Genomic DNA, 23,316 nt, shown 5'->3' with positions numbered 1-23,316 from the left:
GCTTTCAAAGAGGACTAGACAAATTCATGCAGGAGAAGGCTATCAGTGGCTACTAACCCTGATGGCTATTCTCTACCTCCCCTGTCAGAGGCAGGATGCTTCTGAATGCCAGTGGCTGGAAACCGCAGGAGGGGAGAGTGCTGTTGCGCTCAGGCCCTGCTTGCAGGCTTCCCATGGGCACCTTGGAAGAACAGGATGTGAGAACAGGATACTGGACTCGATGGGCCACTGGTCTGATCCAGCAGCTTTTCTTATGTTCTTGTTTTCTTATGTTATCTGGTCAGACAGGTTCTGCAGTTTTTGGAAACAATAAAAAACCCTGCAAAGTATGTTTACAAGAGATGGACGTGAGATGAATATACACATCATAAGCTGTGGTTACTCTTTCAAGCTGCCTTCAGCTCTCCGAACGTTCTCCAGCTGTAGGCATTTGGGAATGGTGAAACTAAAGAATCGAGCAGAGCATTGCAGGAACCTAGTAAGAAAGGCCATTTCATAAGGAAGAGTCCTGTTATGTAGGCTAGAGAAGAGGTCCAGGGAAAGAACAAAAAATTTAAACGCACTGGAGTTCTGCATTTACCTCTCTGGCCCTGTTGCTAATGTTCATTCTAGTCTGCTGAATAACTCTGGGGGAAAGTCTAGCCAATGGATGAGCATCCCACATTCTGTCCCTCTGCATGTTTTAAGCTCACCAGCATCATTACCCCAACATGATTACACATGCTTCTTCAGCAGCTATGTTGCCCCCAGTCACAGCAGCCATCTCTATATAGCTCCCAGTCCTTTACAATGTCAGGAGGTGCCCACCCCATCCCCTTGCCATCACACACGCTCCATCCTGACCCGGGTGTTTTGTCTCTACATGCAGGCCTGACTCTTCCCCGCATGGTGCCCTTACACCAGTGCCAGAGCCTTGCCAAGGGCCAGCAGGTTGCCACTGCTACCCTTCACAGTGGGCTGCAGCCAAATACAGACGCCTCTCCACCCGTTTCGCCGCAGGCACCCCTCAGCCTACCTACAGCCTGTGCCCACCTCACCCTGACCAGGACAGCCCCAGCTCCTGAAAGCCCAGGTCAGGGGCACCGCTGGGTTGGGCAAGCATGCCCTCCATTCACTCTGCCTGGGAACGAGTGAGAGTGAACTCTGGGGCTGGGAGAGGAAGAGGAAAGAAGCAGCAGAGGGGAAAGGGATATGCTTTCAGCTGGGGGGAAGGTGGGGGGTGGAGGTGTATCAGATGTCTCACACATTTGTACCTCAATTAAACACCTTTCAAAGTCATGTTTGCTCTCTCACGCTGTATCTCTGTCTTACACACACATGTACACCTGCGATATATATATATATATATATATATATATATATAGGATTAGCACTAATATCACATACACCTGTCACAAGAGAGGGTGCATAACATATGCTCAGCTCCTGCCCCTTCCCACCTCTCCTCCCCATATCTATCCACCATTTATACTGGGGAGCAGACACTTACGCTTCCAGCCCTGCCCGTACTCACCTGCCGCTGATAAACCCTATCTAAAGGGCATGTGTTCATCCAGGTAATCCCTTCCTTTTGCACATACCTTGTGTGCGTTTTAGCACATCCAGGGCATATCTGTCGCAGGTGTCCAAACCTGGCCAAAATATATACATACTAAAGTACATCTCTGCCGTGGATCTTCTTCCATGCACATGTGCACACCTCTGCCATCGGGGTATGCTCTTTGCTACTCAAGCAGTACGCCTCACCACTGTGTACCCATGTGCCTGCCTGCGAGCAGTTATTGTGTCTTCCCATGATACCTTTCCCTTCCCCTCGGTCAGTCTTGTGTGAGAGGGACTGCTGTTGGACACTTCTTTATAAAAAGCCGAATGATTTCTCAAACATCCATTTGAATTTGGGGTGGGGGTGGGTAGAGGAGGGGCAGGATCACAATAACTGGACGTTGCTGGAGGAAAGAAGCCATTCCATGACTGAATTACTTCACCAGACCGGTGGTTGACCTCTCTTGGCAGAAAGGGAAGCCTGCTTGGATGCTCTGTGGCAAACCCTGCAGAGAAATCCCAGGCGTCTGAGCCAGAGGCCACGATGGTCTGCTAGTGCTGCCAGCAGATGCCCCTTAGCTTTGCCTGCTTGCTTACTGCTTGGTGGGCTGTTGGAGACTCTTCTCCCTCCTGATCACCCCACGCTGAAATCTCCTCTTTTCCTAAACAGCAGGCGATAGAAACAGCATAGGCAGCGAGAGCAGTATTGGCAGCATCCGGAGCGCTGGCAGCGGTCAGAGTGCTGAGGGCACCAACGGGCAAACCACTGGAATCGTCATTGAGAATGCGAAGGTAAAAAGGGACACTAATTTCCTTGCACACAAACATGAAGCCTGCTGCTCATTCCACCCCCTCCTTTCGCAGCCTGTCATGATCTCCTCCCACTCAGGCTGCCCTCCCTGATCCTTGTTAACTCCCATCCCTGGGACACATGTTCAGGCTCACTTAACGTGGATTATTTTCCTATAGATAGATGGTGAACATACATTCAACAACAAATATGAAATGAAGCACATTATTAGAGGTAACACACCTTTTCGGGCCAAAAAGATGAGAAGAGGGAGTAGTATCCCCCTTTAAAAAAAAAAAGGAACACAGTCCTGTTTCAGATTTCTCGGAGCCACAGGGGGCTGTGAGTTTGATCTGAGCTGCACTGGGTGCAAGGGTCAGACTTAACCCTTTATCAGGAGGCTGTTTCTCAAATCAACCCCCCCCAAAACAACAACAACAACAACCTGCTTTTACTCTCTTACTTTTTTACAGCTTGGGGCCACAAGTGCATGTTCTTTATTGCAGCAGCTTGAAAGGAGATTAGTTCTACATCTCTGCAGGTTCTCTGCTGGTGGAACGACTGTTCCCCTAGAGACTGTAGATCTCAGGGGTTTATCTGGGTGTGTTCAAAGGCAAAGCACTGTCTTTAGTCCACATGTAACTGAGAGGAGGGTGAGTAATCTTGCAGTCTTTGGGGAGGTGTGGTGCAGATAACTGTTACTGTACATCAGAAGCTGCCTTCTAGTGAGTCCACTCATTGGGTCCTTCTAGCTCCTGACAAGCAGTATTGCTGATGCTGACTGGCAGCAACTCTCCAGGGCTTCAGGCAGGGGACATTCCCAGCTGCACTTGAAGATCCCAGGGATTGGACCTTGACCCTCCTGTATGCAGAGCAGGTGCTCATCCATGGAATTGCAGCCCTTTCCCAAAGGGCCATTCTCCCTCCCCCCCTTCTCTCCCAGATCTTGAACATGATGTACATATCTGCACATGACCTGGCAGCCCAAGATGAATTTCACTTCTTCACAGGGAAGAGACGAAAACAACAGCTCTTCTGTGTTTACCTCTCGGAAGGCTGGAAATAGCCTGTGGGGGACACACATGTCTAGAACTCTCTTATATGGGTAGCAGGAGTTCCTGTGCCCAAACCCCAGGTATATAAGCATCATTGCTACCTTGAGCAGCTGTGTGGTACATTCAGTTGGTCAGGATTAAGCCACAACTGCATATAATCCCTGCATCCAAAAAGTTGAGCCGGGGTGTGTGTGTCACATTGTGCATCAAATTCATACCTCTCTGGTACAATTTTATTTCCGACCTCAATCTTCAGTCTTATTTTTTTAATTGCAGCCGCTTTTGCTGAGTGGTGAGGATCTGCAGCATTCTCACAATGGCCAGACAAATTCCATGATAGGTAAGAGGAGAGACAAAAGGGCTGGTTGGGGGATAAAAATGGGTGTTAAAGAGAAAACGGAGCAACTTTTAAAATGGCGAATGTCTGGAGGGGGCTGAGGTTTGCACAGCAGGGACAGCAAACAATTCATTCCAAAACAGCAAGGGTATGCTGAGAGGTGTGTTCCTGGTGTCTGCCCTTCAATTATGGAATGCCCTTCCCAAATACCTGTATGAAAAGATGCACAATGTTCCTCAACAGCAGGGTTAAGCAGGCGGGGGGGGGCAGGGATTGATCTTTAATATCTGTATAATTTATATATGAAACTGGGCGTTCAGTTTTACTGTAACATTTTTCACAGGCTGTGGTTACCAGCCCTGCACCCTTGAGAAGGCGCAGGATAGGAATTACACTAACATTAAATTTTATTTATTTATTTAATTTGTATCCCACCCTTCCTCCCAAAAGGAGTCTTGCGTTCATCTTTGGCTTAGCTGTGGCCCTCTCCGCTCTGGCCACAAATGCACCACTGCACAGTCTTCATTCATTCATTTGATAAGGCTGCTTTGCAACTCCCATTGAAACAAGCAAATGTTGTGCAGCTGGCAACAGGGCTCCATGGACAATTGTGTGCTGCTTTGATTCCATCTAAGGCTCTGACTCTGCTCTGGCTCCTTGCAGGGACACTGGCACACCAGAACCTCTCCAACTGTAACACCAGTGACAGGATCTTCTCCCACCAATATCTACGACCAGAGCAGCTTCTGGAAGGGAAGGTATTGGAATCAATCAGGCATCAGGCTGCTCCCTATGAAAGGGAATTCAGTTCAGATGGCAAATGTTTAAAATGATCCAGGCCCTGTCCAGCCCAGAGTTAGACACACTTTCTATTGAAATAAGTCACTGGATTTAAGCATGCCTCACTGATTGTGGCCCCTCTATATGTCCATCTTGATTTGGACAATGCATTTAGGATGACTTTGGGGGCAGCAGTTTGTCCATATCTGTTCACTGATTCAAGAGAACTTTTATTAGAGAACCATGATGACAACTGTACTGATGTAGTGTAAGGTTTATTCTTTAATCCAGGTCTGCACAAGTTAATCCATACCGAGCCAAACAACCAAGGGCTCAGGAAATTTCCCTTCTTTGCTGCCTTTTTGGGACTGCAGAAACAGGAAGTTTTGTAATGCATTTTGGTATGAGAAAAAGAAGAACAAATACAATAATACATAGAAGAACTAATGTTCAATTAAAATATTTATCACTGAAGAGTGAAAGAGTCGAAATAGACCTGAGAATGTTAGTAACCACTTTTATAATAATAAAAATGTTATCCACATATAGTAATTCAAAATCATAGGCAGTTTTATAGTAATTAAGGCTGAAATCCTATACACACTTAACATGGAAGTAAACCCCATTGAACCCAGTTTGAAGTTTGTTTATTCTTTAAGCATTGTTTATAATTTTACATCATTATTTAACATAATCAAACATAACCAAAATATCACATATACATCATAGAACATTAACAAAGTTAAATACTCAAAAATAATTCAGAATAAACTCATATTGGTTGGTGTTACAGTACATTTATGGAATTCAACTTTTAAAGCAAGGATACAGTGTTTTTATTTATAATTTTCAATATGCTGCTTATCTTACTTGTGCTTGCACAGTGTACTTTCTTTTTGGGTATGGGATAAGCCAGAAAAGAGAGGGGAAAACACCCACTTAAAGAAACCATATCCATTTATATGCTGACAAAGGAATGTTAAGGTTTACTTATAAGTAGGCATGTATAGGATTGCACAATAAGGGTTGTATGCAGCGTAGCATTAAAGAGATTGTTCCATCAGGCAAGCAGAAATGCTATTTCTAACCGAACAATCTCCACTCTCCTCCCCGAGTGCTGTTTTTGGGTTCTCCTGACCTTCTGGAGCAGATTTGGGGAGGGCACAGGGGGAGGGGGAATCCTTGCACTGACTTCTGCTAGCACAACGAGTTAGGTGACTATGACCCAGACTCTACAATAAGTTTGTTTTTTGGTTTTTAAAAGTGTTATTCTCATAAGGAGCAAAGAGATTCCAGTTAGAAACAGGGAGTTGTCAAGTACTTTCCAGGTTACAGCATGTGGCTCATGGACTGAGTTCAGCTTGGTGGGCCAAGTGGTCCTGCTTGAATAAGTTAACAGCAAAATGGTACATTTCATCCATGTTTACTTCTGTGCTTCTGTCCCTGGAAAACACAAGATCCAGCTAAAGGGCTCTGGGGAAGAAGATGGCTATGTACAAATGTGGGCTTTTGGGCATTAGGGAAATAATAGAAAGGTCTGGATAAGCAGGGCAGATCCAGCAGGCAGAGGGTCAGACATGAGCTGTAAACTTAAGCTGTAATACTAGCCTGCCTTACTGTTGTAAGGATGAGTTATTGATTGATTTGCTTGCTTTTTGGGGGAGAGGGTGTTATCCTACCTTTCTGCTTCAAATGGAACACTCAATGAGATCTTTATTATGTGGCTAGCTAAATTAAACAGATGAAACACCTTGACACTATAGAACTGTAGCATCTAAATCAGAGCTTGGAAAAGTTACTTTTTTGAACTACAACTCCCATCAGCCCAATCCAGTGGCAGTGCTGGCTGGGGCTGATGGGAGTTGTAGTTCAAAAAAGTAACTTTTCCAAGCTCTGATCTAAATATTAAGTAGTATTGTTTTTTCCATTATGTTTTGGTGCTCACATAGAATCAGTAGAATGCAATCCCGGTGAGAGAGTTGCCACAAGTACATAATGGGCTAGGGGGAAGATGAAAAGCACAGTGAGTTAAAGAGGGGGTTGCTGTGGTGCCAAGTTCAGGGCTGATGAATAAGCCCCCAATAAAGAGCATAAGCCAGTTGATAGCTGCCTTATTGAGACCACTCTATAAGGCCTAGGGTGCCTTTTCACTGAGCCCGAGATTCAGAAAACATACCAATCTTGGGGGGGGGGGAGCTCTTCCAAGGAGCTTCATTTGCATGTATTTTAGAAAATGCTATGATGAGATGGGCTTGTGCGATACATTCAGGATACATGAGCTCAAGTGCTCTATCACTATCTCTGCAAAGTGATTGCAGGAACGTATTGGCCCCTCCCAGCCCACACCTCTGCTCCATGAAGGACTTCTCTGTTTCCCCTTCTTAGGATGCTGAAGCCATTTACAACTGGCTGAGTGAATTCCAGTTGGAGTGCTACACGGCCAACTTCCTGAATGCAGGCTATGATGTGCCAACAATCAGTCGCATGACTCCGGAGGTAAGGCAGAGAAAGCAGAGGGGAGGAACTTTTTTTTGGCCATCAGCCATCCACACCATTATTACTTGGTGTTTTGTGAGGCCTTGCCCTCTCTTCTTAGGAGTGCCATTGCAGAACATGTGCTTCACATGATTTATCAGGCATCCTATGCAAGACTACATAGTATATATGCCTAGTAGTAGATTAATGAAGGCACTTGTGCCACTGTTTGTTTTAGGATCTTACAGCCATTGGGGTGACCAAGCCAGGCTACAGGAAGAAAATTTCCACTGAGATTGGGCAGCTCAGCATTGCCGAATGGCTCCCAAATTACATCCCTGTGAGTATGGAGCCTGTATGGCGAGAGCCTAAGGGAACCTACTGGTCAGCTACATCCCTGCCAGCCAATCAGAAGCAGGATGCAACCAGCACTACCTTGACTTGGCCCTTGAATTCAAGCTCCGTTTCTGCCATGACGTTTTTATGTTGTCTTGGTCAAGTCTTTGTTTCCCTGCTTCAGATGCCTACCTGTAAAATCTCCTTAGCATCCCATTGAATACAACCCTTAGCTAGGATCAAAGCCATCAGCACTACTCAGGCTTCCCTCACCCATTCTAAATTTCACAAGGAGCAACTTTCACCTGTCACAATGGCTGCTCTCAGTCTTTTCTGTCAGAGGGACACGTTGTTAACTAAATAATTGTATTCCATCCACTCTCCAAGGAGCACAGGATGCCATATGTAGTGTTCACCCACTACCAAATTTTATCCTCACAACAACCTTGCGAGGTAGGTTGCACTGAGATGTAGTGACGAGCCAAAGATTGCCCACAAATCATTCATTAATGAGCACCAGCTATTTCAGGTGGCTGTTGTAAGTCAATGTATGGAGTTGATGGCATGTAGAAACTGCTTCTTTCCGCTTGTAGGATACTCTTATGGATCCATCGATCTTCCAAAGACTCACTCAGACAACTATCTAGCCCAGGCTGTAGTGACTGGGAAAGCAATGGCGGAGAAGCCATAATTAGGAGCTCATCATGATTGTGCTGTTTTCTAGGATGACTTAATGGAGTGGCTCAGTGCCCTTGGACTGCCCCAGTACCACAAGAAGCTGGTGAACAACGGCTACGACTCCATTGGCATTGTGACAGATCTGACTTGGGAGGACTTGCAGGAGATTGGCATCAACAAACTTGGTGAGGAGCAAGGAGGGGATACCAGCAGGGAAGTGGGGACTCCTGGCTGCTTGTTTCAAGCCTGCCCCACACAGCCATGGCTGGGCCTGCATTGATGGCAAACTGCACCTGAAAGGGAATCCATACTATAGTCTCCCTTGCATCTCAACTCTGCAGACAAGGTTCATTTACCTAATGTTGTTGCATTTAGGGTGCCTCTTTAAATTGCACTGAGGCCATCCATAGACTATCCAGCTTGTAGTGCTTGGACATCCAACAGGTGACCTTTGAAATGCTTGAGGCAGCCAGTGCCAACCTGGCACCCTCTGCCTTGGACATCAGTGCCCTTCAGCTCCAGTCAGCACCGTTGAACTGGCTGGGGCTGATGGGAGCTGTAGACCAAATTTACCGTAGTGAAATGTGGAGTGAAAAGGTACTTGCCCTTTCTCTAAGCTCCTGCTTCTGTTCCTGGAGCATGGGAAAAGTGTGGTCTGGCCATGCGCTCTGTTGGTGCTGTTGAACATTTTCTACTCTAAGGGGACTCCTGCCCGCTGCTCTTAATAGAGCAGCTGTGAAGACTGCACAAGCTTCACCAGCCTGTCCCAGCCAAGTGGGAGAGTGAAGTCTCACTGCCTAATTTCAATGACTGAAAATACTGATATAGCCCCCCCATCCCATCCCACCCCACACAAACGAGAGCTATTTGGACCTGCACATGAGAAGGTAATTAACTCAAAGTGTGCTCACTGTTGGTTTGTTTCCCAAGGTCATTTATGTTGACTAGCATTTTTAGGTGATTACTCACCCTTGGAAACAGTGATGTGTTTATTTTTAAAATAGGCTGCCCATCCATTATGTTTCCTCCCACAAAGACAGCAATGTTCCCTTCCCCTTGCTAGGAAGGCACACTTGATTTTGGACTTGGGGTAAGGACCCTGCTCATCTTCCTCTATTTCATGGGAAAAGAAGCAATCTCAGCGATGTTGCATTTAGCCTCATCCTCCCCACCTTTCCCCTAAAAACCAGAGGGCAGGATCCACAGTAAAACCAGAGGGCATTTCCCTCCCCTTTCTAGGACTTTCCTTCCCAGCCTCTTTCATGGCCTGATCTGATGAAGAAGGACCTGTTCTCATGTGAGAAGATTAGACTGGCTCACTGCCAAAATGCAGCCCTTACAAAGAGGGGGAGAAAGGGGAGGGGAAGCTTGCCCCCTTCTTTGGAGGCAATCCTCAGGGTGGTATTTGGCTGTGAATCAAATTCCCAGGATCATTGGCTGCCTGTTTGGGCCAAGGGGAAGACAAGCCCCTCCATAAGTATTGCCAAAATATGCCTGCTGGCTCCCTGGCCAGCCACACTTAGACGTTATCAGGTAGGTTCAAGTTAGAAGTTATCAAGTGGGCTGCTCTCAAGACCTGCTTCAGCCAAATGGCCTGGTACCTTCCTCCTGTGGTCCGCTCCCTCCTTCGTGCCCTCCCCATCCACTTCTCTGCCTTCACCCTTTCTTCTTTTTCACTCAGCTTGTCCCATTGCCGTGTCCAGAATTTCAGAAAATGCCACTCCAGTTCTGTGGTCACCAATATATAAAATAAAAGGAGTACTGTAAATCCTTAAAGGTACCAAAACAAAGGATGGGAGAAAAAGTAGTTAAACAGGGCAGGAAAGAGATCTTACTATGAAGGTGCAGAGATGGCTCCTTGCCAGTCATGTGTCTCACAGTTCCTTTTGAACATGGAAGACCCTTGAAGCAAGGGACTGGGATCTGTGACCAAGAGAGCATCTTAGCACTCGAAACACAGTGGGACATAGTGCACTGCATGGTGAAGTCTATTTCTTGAACTCAGACCAAAAACTTAGCAAGACTGAAGCCAGTTTGAAAAACCTAAGCAAGCTGAGTTTGCATATCTGCAGTTTGTACCATTGGTTGTGATTGGAGAATTTTAGGCTTCCTGATCATTAGCACTTGTTTTGAATTTAAAAAATTACATTTATAACCTAATCTTCAAGGAGCTCAAGGTCGTGTTTACTCTTCTCCCAGGCATTTTAGCTTGTGTTTTTAAATTGCTTTTTAAAAAATGTGTTTTTAAATGTGTATTTTAAATTTGTTTGTAATGTTTTTAATTGTTGTAAACTGCCCAGAGAGCTTCAGCTATGGGGCGGTATACAAATGCAATAAATAAATAAAAATATATGGTTCCCTATACTCTTCCCATTTTGTTCTCCCAACATCCCTGTGAGATAGGTTAAGCTGAGACAAAAAACCTAGGCTAAGGTCACCCAAAGAGTTTCATGGGCAAGTGGGGCTTTGAACCTGGGTCTCCTAGTCTGACACACTCACCCTTTTCACTACTCTGGACTGTGCCTTCTCCTGTTTTAAGTCCTGGTAGAGTAATGCCTATATATTAGAAATGGGGTCTGCTCCCTTTAGTCTAGGGTATACACAATTGCCTGGACTAATATATGCTCTGCCTCCAAAGTACTGTGGCCTAAGAAGGTGAGACAAGACTTTGAGCTCTCCCTTAGCGCTTGGAGGCTGAGAGAGAAATGTTTGCCTACCGCAATCCCCGAGCTTAGTTTTTGCTTTTCTTGTGCCACCTGCAGGCCACCAAAAGAAGATCATGCTGGCTGTCAAGAAGCTGACTGACCTTCGCAAGAGCCTGAGCCAAGCTGACACCAGCACTCTCAGGCGCAAGATCCCTGGCGCCTTGGACATTGTCACCATTGAGTCTGTTGAGAATGGGGAGTGCCACTCTCCCCACACCCCCAAGATGACCACTTTCCAGGACAGCGAGCTGAGCTATGAGCTCCAGACAGCCATGTCCAATAGCTGCCAGGAGACTCTGACCATCAAGAGCACTCAGGGCATGTCACGAAGCCAAGAGAGCATTGGTGTGCGATCCAGGGGGTCAGGGCACTCCCAGGAGAATATGCTGTCCCAAAGCACCACCTCAAGCCGTTCTCAGGAGAGCTTAGGAAGTGGTGAAAGCAGCAGCAGCAGCAGCGGTGGACACTCTTCTACCCAGCCTTGCCTTGTGGAAAACCCCGCCAACCCCCAGCTTCGGCCCAACCCAGAGAGCTATGGGAAATTTATTCCGCAGATCAGCAGCCCAGATGGAATCAATGGCTATTCCAATGGTTGCACAGTAAGCCCTTTGAGGGAGAGAAATTTGCCCGAGGGGATGGATCAGTACCAGAGACCAAGTGCTCTGAAAGGGGATTTCCTCCCCCACACGGCTGCATCCGAGCCATCAAACCCACTACCAGCCACATCACCTTGCACATCGCCCCACATCGCCAGCAAGGGGACAGCCCCGTATGTCTTCATGTACCCCCATGTGTCATTGAAGTCCCAGCCACTGCCTTCATCTTCTGTGCCTGAGCAGGACAAGGGCCCTGCTCACTTCTCTGCCCAGAGGACCCTCCTGCAGTCGACAGCCCAGAAAGCTTTCTCCTATCTCCACTCACACTGTGGCCCTGTGGAGCCATCTCATGCACCCCCAAAGCCTGGAGCCGAGCAGCAAAGTGCTGAGGGCCTTAAGCACAAGAAGCGCTCACACAGCTTGAACCGCTACGCATTGTCTGATGGAGAGACCGAGGAGGAGGAGCCACCCACCAGCTCGGTGGGCTCTTACGCTACCCTGACCAGACGGCCTGGGCGGAGCCAGGTGCCACGGACACAGCCACCATCAGATGCAAAAGTCTTGCGCAGTCAATCCTTTGCTATCCGTGCCAGGAAGAAAGGCCCTCCACCCCCTCCTCCCAAACGCCTCAGCTCTGTCTCCAACACACAGGCTGTTCACGCAGAGTATGACCAGGGCCCAGAACCACAGAAAGGGTCCTTGCCGTCCCAGGACAGAGGAGATAGCCCTCGTGGCAGGGGTTGTCCTTTGAAAAATGTAGCAGCCACGCTTGAGGGGCCTGTTGCTGATGGGAGCCCAGCCAAGCCTCTAATGTCCGCAAAGCCCACAGGTCCTGGTCAGGAGGTGACCAGCAAGACAGGTCTACTCACTTCAGCTCAAGGAGACCCCAGCAGCACTGAAGCCATAAGTGGCAGAAGCCAGGCCTTTGAAAGCAACGCACCCAGGAGAAGAACATTTAGTGAACCCACAGTCACCATGACAGAGGCTTTGCGGAGCAGCCATGAGGACATCCGATCAGACACGGAGGAAGAGGCCCAGACAGGGAGAGATGACTGTGCCAAGTCCCCCTCTTCTTCCCAAAACAGCTCCAGTGAGTGCATTCCCTTTGCAGAAGAAGGCAACCTGACCATCAAACAGCGGCCAAAGCCCGTCGGGCAACTCAAAGCTGATGTCCCCACACCAGTCTCCGATCCTGTCCAAGCTCAGTCTGATGGAGAAGAGCAACATGGGGTCCCAGCCAAAGAGACCCCAGTGTTGGAATTCAATCTCACGGAGTCCGACACAGTCAAGAGGCGGCCCCGGTGCAAGGAGAGGGAGCCCCTACAGAATGTGTTGAAAGCATTTGGAGTGGCTGCTGCAGCCCCAGCCACCACAGCCCTGGCTCTGCAGTACGCCCAGGCTCAGACAGTCAGCATCAGTGGACCGTCACTGCACCCCACAGAGCCACAGCCTGCCGGAGACACTTTTGAGGACGACAGCATGGAATTCCAGATGGCAGAGATAGAGAAAAGCATCCTGTCTCTTGAAAGGGGGATCAAGAAGCCCCCCGTGTCTCTGAAACCCACCAGCCCAATGCCGATGCAGATGGAGAGGCATGGAGGATCGGTCCAGCTGAGGACACCAGCCACGGTGATTGGTAGGTAATGTTCAAAGTTGCAGTTTGGCTGCTGGACTGGGAGACTGTTAGCCGTTACTAACAGTCTGGGCAAGCAGACCAGTGGCAGGATCTGCCCTCCATGGCGTACTACTGACGTGCCTTTCCTGGAATCAGAAAGATTTTCAGTAGGGCTACATCTCCCCCTTTAAAGGCAGGAGATGCAGGCACATCAACAATGTGTCATCCTTTCCAGGGGGCAAGGCTGAGAAGTAATGTGGTGTTATTCCAGCTGCTCTTCAGGGCCGTGAAAGCTGGGAGAGAAGTAGGATGGCACCACATTGCTCCTTGTGGTTGGGGAGAGGGCACTGTAAGCTGAGGAGAAGGGCTCTGGGCTGATGGGCAATGGTGGCCAGGGCTGGAGAAGCAGAGGGGCTTTTCATCCACCATTTTCAAGGCTGCTCTAGTCTTACTCGGGGAGGAGGAGAGGTGGGGGGGGGAGAGAGATAGACCTGCTTCTATAGCCCCAGAGGGCAAGACAGCGTGCAGAGAACAGATGGCAATGGTGACAGCTGGAGGAAGGTGCTTCCCTGTAGCATGTGTGTTTCAAGCAGTCAACTCCATCCATTTCACAGCCTCAGGTAGGAAGAACCAGCCCTATTTTAGGACTAGTTTCCCCCCATAGAAATAAGGCATGGGAAGGTTGTCTAAGGGTAGCTGGCACCCTAGGTACTTCCACACTAGAGCCCTTTAGTGCTGCTTAAGCAGTGTTGGTTGGTTATTGTTTTTGAAGTTAATTTGTTGTGGAATTAAAATGGAAATCCACATAGAAGTTAATATAGACAATATTAATTAGCAATGTTCTTCCCTGTGGCCAAGATCCTCCTATAATCTCTACTCTCAGGTAAGTTCTGTTCAGCAAAAGGTCCCTGGCAATTTCAAGTAAAAATTTTGTAAGTTGCAGGTACAGTCCATTTTGTTGCCATTTTGGCTGGGGGACAGCATGGCCGTTTCTCCTTGAACAGTCGCTCTATGAATTGCTGCTCTATGCCACTTTTTGTACTCAGGAGGTCTTTACAGATTTCCTCTCTTTTTCAAAAATAAAATCTGTAACAATTTCACTACTAAGGAAATCAGTAATTGGTACTCCCTTGGTGAATTCTGACTTTTATACTATGTTTATGTATATGTTTATGTATATGGATATTGTTTTATGTATTTTGCTTTGTAAATTAATTTGATATGTTTTTATTGTACCTTGTGTATTCTATTGTAAACTGCTTTGAGATCTTTCAGATAGTAAGCGGTCTACAAATGGAAATAACAACAACAACAACAACAATAATAATAGAAACTGACCTGGGACAATTCTCAGAGCAGATACTCAAAGGAAATTGCTTACTGATCCCCCAGCTGGGTCAAGAGGAACTAATGAAAGGGCTGAACCTGCAAATGGGGTTTAAATTAAAGACACAGGAGTCTACATGGAAATTCCATTTCACAATATTACAATATTACAAAATATTACCACAAATCAGGCCTGAGGAACCAGGAATGGGGAGTGCAGAAAACATGGGAAGGCTATAATTTTGAAATGATGTCCTCTGGATGCTCTTTAAAACCCAAGTGAAGAAAGAATGGCAATTCCAGAGATAAGGGCTGGTGTGGAAGCACTCCATGATGACACTTGCAGGGTTAAAAAGGCATCATACCATAGATGCTTCTATTTGTTATTGTTGTTAGTATTGTGAAAGCAAAACAAAAGGTTAAAAAAAGGTCTAATGTGCTGTACTGGAGGATTTATTCAGCCCCAGCTATCATTACGTAGTTAGCCCCTCAACAGAATCACAATCTCTGTTTGAAGGAAAAGGGCAAAGTGCACAATTGACAATAAGGGTTAGAAAAAAGTTGGACAAAGATGTCCTCAAGAGTCACCAGTGATACAGATGCTGCAGGGAAAGGCAAAAACAAGAGAGGGCTAAGCAACAATCACCAAGCACTCCAGCCTGAAGAAAATTGATCATCTTGATCCTCACCTAATCCAAGCGATGGGATTGCAATTCTAGGCTCCAGGTTGGTTTAGCAGGGGACAATGTATTCCCAGTAAGCAGTGAGATACTAAGAAGTTGTTTACTATTTCTATGAGAGTGTGGAAGAGCCCTGAAATGTTAACACGAGGGATGTCTGCCGTTGCTGATCCAGCAGGCAGGCTGTGTGTAGGGGAGACTTAAACTGTGTTTTATATTTAACTATATGGGGCAAATGTTAGACTATCCAACATCAGGGTTTTTTTCCTTTCAGATGCCCCAGCCAAGCACACATCCATCGCCTCTACGAAGCTGGTATTTTCAGGGCCAAAAACCATCTACCAACAAGTCCAGCAGGACTCACGTAGCACAGTCGTTCCCTGGGCAACCGCAGAGACGGTTTCGGAAGTAACAGGTCCTTACCCTGTGAAACTGGGGCTGGGCAGCAAACCTGCCTTGAATATTGGGGTGCCCCTATCAGTGAGGCCTTTGTCTGCGTCTCCAGACATGACCCAGGCTCAGCAGAGACTGGAACAAACCAACTCATCTTTGGTATCCACACTTCAAGCTGCAGAAAAGAAAATCAACACAGAGGAGACTGACAGGTGAGGTATAGCTTGGACATGACGAGAGGGCAGGCAGGAGTCTGTCTCTGCCCTGAGCAAGGCATCTGCAGGGTTACCTTTCATGAGGCATTTTGGGGCCAGATACCCAAGTGCAGAACACAAGGTACCATATTCATTATGGAAAGGGCATGTACATATTTCAGACACAACTGCCTTGAACCAGCTAAGAAATATGTGCAAGTGGATTTCCACAGGTATTGCTCTAGCTGGATGGAGAACTGTTGGCCTGTGTGCATTGTTGTGTGAAACAGCATACATTACGTTGGAGTTAAGTTGAGCAAGAAAACGTCTTCAGAGCATGTTAAGAGTCTTTATTAAGACATTAAGGCCAGAGGCTTAAGAGTAAATATATGTAGAGATTCTTCTCACCCCCCTTCTGGTCCATCTCTCTCCATAGATAAACACGAAAGACAGCCTCTCAGCTCAGAGGCATAATTCAGAAGAACAACAACTCACATAGACTCTGTTACAACTTTCCCAGCTGTTATCAGATGGCTACCATAGCAACGGCCCTGGCCGTCCGTTCCCAGACAGGACATAGCCATAACTCCCCCTTAACCACAGTTACGTCTTCACACTTGCAGGCTTCATGGAAAACTACTAGAGACAGTAATGCCTACTGGTCACCAGCCCAACAGCCTCCCTTTTTTCCATTAAGACTGCAAAATACACATGAAATACATCTCCATAATACATAGTCATACAGTCATACATTTCTACAATACCTCTTGCAATACATTTCAGTACATTGCATTTTCAGTTCAGTACAGTTCAAAAGTATATCTCAGTACATAGCAGTACATTTCAGAACCTCTATTCACTCAAACTTTGGTTCATTCCAAGCCTTGTCACCAGTTTGCCAAATTTCTCCTCACACAAAGGCTTGGTCATTATGTCAGCCACCATGTTGTTAGTGTCACAAAACTTTAGGTTAACAAACCCCTGCTGCACACAATCCCTTACCAGTCAGCCTCTGAAGGATGCTCTACCTTCCAGCTTAAAATACTGACTGCATTACATATGTCTGGGCGAGACACCTTCACCAAATATTGCAATTTCCCTATTATGCGCCTGTACTTCTCAGGATCTGTACAAGGCGTCTCCTGCACATTCTGTTGGAAAGCCACAACCATTGGAGTCTTCACAACATTGCATTCTGTCATGTTGCATTCTTCTATGATCTGATTTATTTTACTTTCCTGACTCAATGTTATGCTTCCGTCTTCTGCACGCACAATATCCGTGCCTAAATAGTGTGTGACAGGCCCCAAATTCTTTGTGTCCACCTGCCTGCTCAGTTGCTCCCTTTGATCCCAAGGTTTTTCTGCAACTTTAATGCTTCTACTCAGAATTAACTGCTGTGTTTCTGGACACCAAACTTTGAAATATGCATTCTCTTGTGCTCTAGGTGCACGTTTGCCACGTCTCTTACCCTGTGGCTTGTAAACTCGGCTGCGATGCACTCTTTCAGGCATCAGCCTGACTGCATTACATGAATACTGTGGCTGTGTGCTTTTAACAGCTGTCTCTTTACAGCTCTGACAGTCATTCTCTTTCTGCCCCATTAAACTCAAGGCATTAGCACACTTCACACCCATGGTCATTTTAAACTGCCCTTGTGTCATGAAACCCTGACAGACAACATTTTCTCCTCTTTGCACCCAACATTTTCCTTTATCAAACCAGACTGAAAATTGACAACTCACCAGTTTGCCCACTGATAAAATATTATGAGCCAAGTCCGGAACAAACAAACAGTTTGTCATAATTCCAAGCTTGTCAAATTTAATCAGACCTTTAGCTTGCACAGATTTCCGTGATCCATCAGCAAGTAAAACAAAATCCTGCTCATCTGTAGACGTGTAAAACAGGCTCCTGTCTTTAATTAGTATATGGCTTGCTCCGCTGTCGACAATAAAGTTAATTTGTTCCAAGTCTTTAGACTTCTGTTTACAAACAAAGTTCACACTTCCTTGCTTCAAGCCTCCGTCCCTGGAGTTTCGCTTGATTGTACAACCTTTACGGAGATGCCCACAGGCCCCACAGGCAAAACAAGACTTCAGCCACTGTTGCTCCCGCTTGTTTTCCTGTCTGCTTTCGATAGCCTGCTCCGGTTCGGCACATTTCTCCTCCTGCTTCCTGACAGCTTCCACCGGCTGGGCTCTCTGCGCCTCCTGCCTCCGCTGCCATTCCTGGGACAAATCCTGCAACGCGTCCCACATCTTTTTAGCCGACGGCTCATCTCACACACACATCAGTTGAGAATCTGATAGAGCCAAGATTATAAACGCCTGCGCCCTCTGGTCTCGACGCTTCCAGGCCGCGGTCAGTACCGCTGGGGTTTTTTCCTCAATCACGTCCCATAAATCCTCTGTTATCAGCAAAGCCCTCATCCTTGGCTTCCAGCTGGCAAAATTCTTCTCATTAAGTCGTTCCATCGGCAAGCCTCCCCCAGACAGGTTTACAGCCATGTTGCTCACCTCCGTCTGGTTCAATCAATCAAGCTGCCTTCTCTGGAACTCCGTCTGCCTTTCAGACCAGCAACTTACTCCGGTGTAATGCGCTGTGGAGCGTAACCATCCTCTGCTACCACTGTTGGCCTGTGTGCGTTGTTGTGTGAAACAGCATACATTACATTGGAGTTAAGTTGAGCAAGAAAACGTCTTCAGAGCATGTTAAGAGTCTTTATTAAGACATTAAGGCCAGAGGCTTAAGAGTAAATACATGTAGAGATTCTTCTCACCCCCCTTCTGGTCCATCTCTCTCCATAGATAAACACGAAAGACAGCCTCTCAGCTCAGAGGCATAATTCAGAAGAACAACAACACACATAGACTCTGTTACAACTTTCCCAGCTGTTATCAGATGGCTACCATAGCAACGGCCCTGGCCGTCCGTTCCCAGACAGGACATAGCCATAACTCCCCCTTAACCACAGTTACGTCTTCACACTTGCAGGCTTCATGGAAAACTACTAGAGACAGTAATGCCTACTGGTCACCAGCCCAACACAAAGAGGCCTTGCTCATGTTCTTTCTTTATTCTCCCACAGCTCCAAAGCTCAAGAGGGCTTCCATCAATCCTCCCAATCTAAATAGTAATGAAACATAAGTAAATAAGCAAAGAAATGCTTCTGCAGGCAGTCAGTCATTCTGCAGCCTTGGAGCAAATGCAGTTCTCCTTGTCCCAGCTGTCCTCACCTCAGGTGATATGGGCCTATAGAGCAGGCCTGTATGGGGCTAGGCAGTCAGAGGGATGTAGGTTCCAGGCTATAAAAAACAATTGAAAATAATAACTAGTACCTTGTATTGGGCCAGGAAGCAGCTGCCTCAGAATGAGTTGGATTATGTTTCCATCTCCCAACCTCTACCAAAGAGGAGGCAGCAGCAGCATTCTACATGAATTGAAACTCCCAAGTCATCTTCAAGGGCAGCCCCATGTTACAGTAGTCAGTCCAAGAGATGACACAAACACAGATAAGCTTGTCAAGAAATCTTGTTTCCAGAAAGGGATGAAGCCAGTATAAGGTGCTTTTGGCAACCCCCAACCCTTAGCTGCGTGACAGTTAGGTGTTTGAGTTGCCTGTGGAGGCCCACTGATACTACTTTCCATTTAAAAGGAAAAAATGCATGGTTTACCAACACAGCCACCCAGAGGCAATGGCTTACTGATAGAGCACTGCTTTGTATGCCAAAGATCCCATGGCACTCGCAGGTCGGGTTAGGAAAGATTCCTGTCTGAAAGCCTGGAGTGCCACTGCCTGTCAGTGTAGACAACACTGAGCTAGATGGACCAATTGTCTGACTTCCTATGCACATTTGTCCCAATCACATATAAAAAGAATACCATTACACTCTCAAATGTAATTAATCAACATATGCAGTACTGCATATATATTGGTATTCCATTGTTTAGTACATTTCTACCACGCCATATGTTATCTGTATGTTTTGTTACCAGCTATTGTGTATGTCAATTTATTACATTTGAGAGTACAATATAAGGATTGTTTTTATATTTTGTTTATGAAATTTCTATCCCGCCTTTCCTCCCAAAAGAGTCCTGGGGCCTTACGTGACTGGGTCATAGAACATAGAATAGTAGAGTTGGAAGGGGTCTATAAGGCCATCGAGTCCAAACCCCTTAGGAGTCTTCTGTCTCTGGTTGTTACTGTTATAAAATAAGACCCCCTTTTGTGTATAAATGTATATCCTTTGTACATTTTGTGCTCCGATATCCATACTCAAGTGCAAAATATTGTGAGAAATGACCCTAAGGCAAACCCTCAAGTCATTCACCCGTTACAGTTTAGCTGTGCATTCCCCTCCTACGAGTCCTTCTCACACATGCTTCCTCCTCATGTGAACAGTGTCCTGTCCCATTGTTAAGCTAGGAGCTTAAAAAAAATTCAGCTGCGGCAACTGACGTGATCCAAGAAGTTCTAAAACAGATCATCTGTTGTGACTCACAAAAGTGGCAAACCATTCATGTGGCAGGAAAAGGAAGGGATATGGGACTGCATGTAGTGTGTGTGTGTGTGTGTGTGAAATGTCCCACCCTCACCCAAAAGGAGAGGGCTTGGGAAAGGCCTTCAGATATGGTAAGGGAGGTGTCAGTTGCAGTCTGAAACCCTGCATCCAAACTGAACCATTTCTCCTGCCTTTGCCTCCTCAGCAGTTATGAGAGAGCACACTCCACCAAGAACATCCTTGAAGACATCAGCAACATGTTTGATGACCTTGCAGAACAGTTGGATGCCATGTTGGACTGAGGATGGGCTTCCTTCTGTGATGAGACGGTGCTGCAGGTTCATCTTTCTGCCATGCCATTTATGAGAAGATAGCTCAGGAAGAAGTCCCACAACTACTTATGTACCAGCCTCCCCTTCCAGGCCCTTTACCATCTCGCCCACCTCACAGTCTGTCTCCAATTTGAGACAGATTTCTCTGAGTGTTCATTTCCAGCCACACTCCGGGGCCATTCCTCTGAGAGATGTGAACCAAGTGCATGAACCCACATTGACTTGGTTTTTCCATCAGGGCAACAGAAGCTTGGCAGGCCTCTATTAACACTGAGCACCCACTACAACATTAAGGCTAAAGAAGTTCTAATTGAAGACCTACCACTTTGGCAGCAGTTTAATGCTGGAGGCTACTGAGAGCCTCCCCTGAGCCCTGGCCTCCCTCCCACGCACATCTAGGCTTCTCTTAAAGAGCAGCCCGAGTCTTGTCATTTCAAATGATGCCAACTATGTGTCAGCTTCCCTAGGGCGGTGACAGCAGCAAAGTGGCTAAGCGCTCAATGAGGGCCAGCTGCCCCAAGGAAACAGGATTGGTAGCCTGGTAGCTAACAGAGCAAGGGAAAGCCTTGCTGCTTTTCCTAACATGTCAGCAGAGGAAGCACCGTGTAATCTGGGTGGATTTAAATCCCTCACAATGCCCCTTCTTCGCCTCTCCCTCCAAAAGCAGTTGGCACAGGCCATAGCTCCCAGATGAGCAAAATAAGCTCAACAACAACAGGTTTTTCAGGGGAACTGAAAACTACTTGACCTTCTTTCCCAAATACATTACCTCATGTGATGAATGAGATGGTGGAGAGGAGAGAAAGTTGTCTTCCATTTTTTTCCTTTCAATAGGATCTGGGAGGAAAAATGCTGATGGGTAGATAACAATGTATATCACCCTCTGCTGGCAAGTTTTATAAAGGGGTGATGAATATGCCAATTTGCTCTTCATAGTAGCAATATGAAAAGTGACTTTTCCTAGCTGCAAATATTCTTTCCTGCCCATTTTCCAGCAAGGAATAAAACACACTCAGCAGCAGATAGGCCCAGTGCAGTTTTATAAAAAATTGAACCTAACAGCATTTGGGCTACAGACAAAACTGCCTTCCAAGTCCACTCCTGATAATTTTTCCTGTCCAAAGTGAGCCCATAACCTCACCATCTCCTTGAAACTGAGCACAGCAGACAAAGGCCCAGCTGCAACCCTGTGACATGCCACTTCCTTCCTGGGAGCTGTCCTGCTTTGAAGCGCAGGATCTTGTGTGGCTGTAGCATCTATGTGAATATTGCCCACAATGGTCCCAACCTGTCAGCCTACAGAAACGTGACCAAGGAAAAGAAGAGAAAATAAAATTGTAACAATTAATGCTTACAGGCTGCCGACAGATTATAGCACACCAAGGACTTATATGGCTAAGGAGCACAGCTAAGCAGTAGAGCACATGCTTTGCATGCAGCAAGATCCATTCCTCAGCATCTTCAGGTAAGGATGGCAAATACTCCTGCCTGAAACCTTGGAGAGCCACTGCCAGGCAGCACAGACAATACTGAGCTAGATGGATCAGCGGTTGACTCTGGATAAGGCAGCTTCCTATGAGGTTTTATTTATTTTTTTAAAGTTAAGTCTAAAACGATGACAGTGTATAGCCCAGACTTCTGCCAGATTTACCTGCACTGGAGGCAGATTTGGCAACTCAGCTATGTTTCAAGATTAAGGCAAGAGATCCTCCAGTCATCACAGGGAAGGTCTCTACAGGAGGTTCTACTGTGCTTTAATTTCTTAGCGAAGCATGAAGTGGCAAGAATCGAGTCACTGCAAGGAGGTGAAATCCAAATGGGGACAAGAAAATGCAACAGGCTGGCAATATTTTGGCTCTACAATGGAGCTTATTAATGTCTTGGTTATATAGTTTCTCTTTATTTTTTGACTCTCTTTTTATCCATAGTGTCAAGTGAGTTAGTCATCCTCTATTTGATGACTAGTACTAATATATATATATGTATTTTTAAAAATAGCTGCAACCAGTGGCACTTTATAAAAAGGTTCTTTAAATCTTTTTAAAAAGAGGTTTTGGATTTCACACTAGCTGACTTGGGATGAGTCCATTTTTTCCACTGTTGATAAAACTGTAATTTTTTTAAAAAAAGAAGTGTATATATTTTGAAAATATGGATTTGTTATATATTTACTAACCAGATTTCTGTTGTATTTTAAGGTCTGGGGGAATGGAACCACATTACTGTCTGAGCCACTAGGGGGCAGTAAAATACTGTTTTTTTTACCACTAATGAGAGAATCCAGCATGTTTGTCTTTCCATTTTTTTTGTCTTTCAGAGAATTGCTTATTTTTTAAGAACTAGTTCTTTATTTTAAAGATATTGTATGCTGTGTAAATTATGTATGGATGCGATTGTGTCTAACCAACCTTGGCTATACCTACTACATGTAGCAGGAAATGGCCTAGGGAAATTAGTCCAGGCAAAACACCACCAGGCATTTTTTAAATCATCTGGCCTGTTTGTGTTAATCATGAATTCTTGTTCTCCACTAATATCAACTGCAACTTTATGGCATTAAACATTGGGAATTGTTTTCCCTTTTGCTGGCTGTACATGCCTTGCTGAGTATCCTTTTTTCAATCAGTTGTGTTCACCATATGTGTGTGTTATGTGTGTGTCACTATATATATAAAATTAGAGCTGTTACAAACTAAGGAAAGGTAACAAGTCATTTTGGTCACTAAATATCAACGCTCAATCAACATTTTGTACCCTGGGTATGGCTACACAAGTTCAAAAATATGAGCATCTCAAGGGGTGACATGTTTAAGTCTGGAAAACTTGATTTGTGCCCCTGAGAATACACAAATGCAGCCACAGGGAAAGGACTAGGGCCCTGCTTTCCAGTGTTTTAAAGAAAAGATACAAGAACCATTCATATCAGCTGAAATGTATGTAAACAAAGTATAAAGTGAGAATCAACCCTAATAGG

At 46.0% G+C, this 23,316-nt stretch overlaps 1 protein-coding gene across 6 annotated transcripts in view; it reads left to right on the top strand.

The window, feature by feature from the left end:
- CASKIN2 (CASK interacting protein 2) overlaps positions 1-22,936 on the top strand; it is a 128,536-nt gene extending 105,600 nt beyond the window's left edge. For 4 of the 6 annotated variants that reach the window (XM_061616157.1, XM_061616155.1, XM_061616158.1 and 1 more), the window contains 10 exons: positions 869-1,072; positions 2,213-2,334; positions 3,664-3,727; positions 4,388-4,482; positions 6,890-7,000; positions 7,218-7,319; positions 8,040-8,178; positions 10,756-12,930; positions 15,190-15,520; positions 20,216-22,936. In XM_061616157.1, coding sequence (XP_061472141.1) covers positions 869-1,072; positions 2,213-2,334; positions 3,664-3,727; positions 4,388-4,482; positions 6,890-7,000; positions 7,218-7,319; positions 8,040-8,178; positions 10,756-12,930; positions 15,190-15,520; positions 20,216-20,312 — 3,440 coding nt within the window. In that variant the 3' untranslated portion in view covers positions 20,313-22,936. The remainder of the gene's footprint in view (positions 1-868; positions 1,073-2,212; positions 2,335-3,663; positions 3,728-4,387; positions 4,483-6,889; positions 7,001-7,217; positions 7,320-8,039; positions 8,179-10,755; positions 12,931-15,189; positions 15,521-20,215) is intronic. The other 2 variants (XM_061616156.1, XM_061616159.1) reach the window with 2 other exon arrangements.
- The last annotated feature ends 380 nt before the right edge of the window (positions 22,937-23,316 follow it).

Source organism: Rhineura floridana, chromosome 3 (assembly GCF_030035675.1).
Source record: "Rhineura floridana isolate rRhiFlo1 chromosome 3, rRhiFlo1.hap2, whole genome shotgun sequence".
NCBI lineage: Eukaryota > Metazoa > Chordata > Lepidosauria > Squamata > Rhineuridae > Rhineura > Rhineura floridana.
This window is presented reverse-complemented; position numbering and strand designations above follow the sequence as displayed.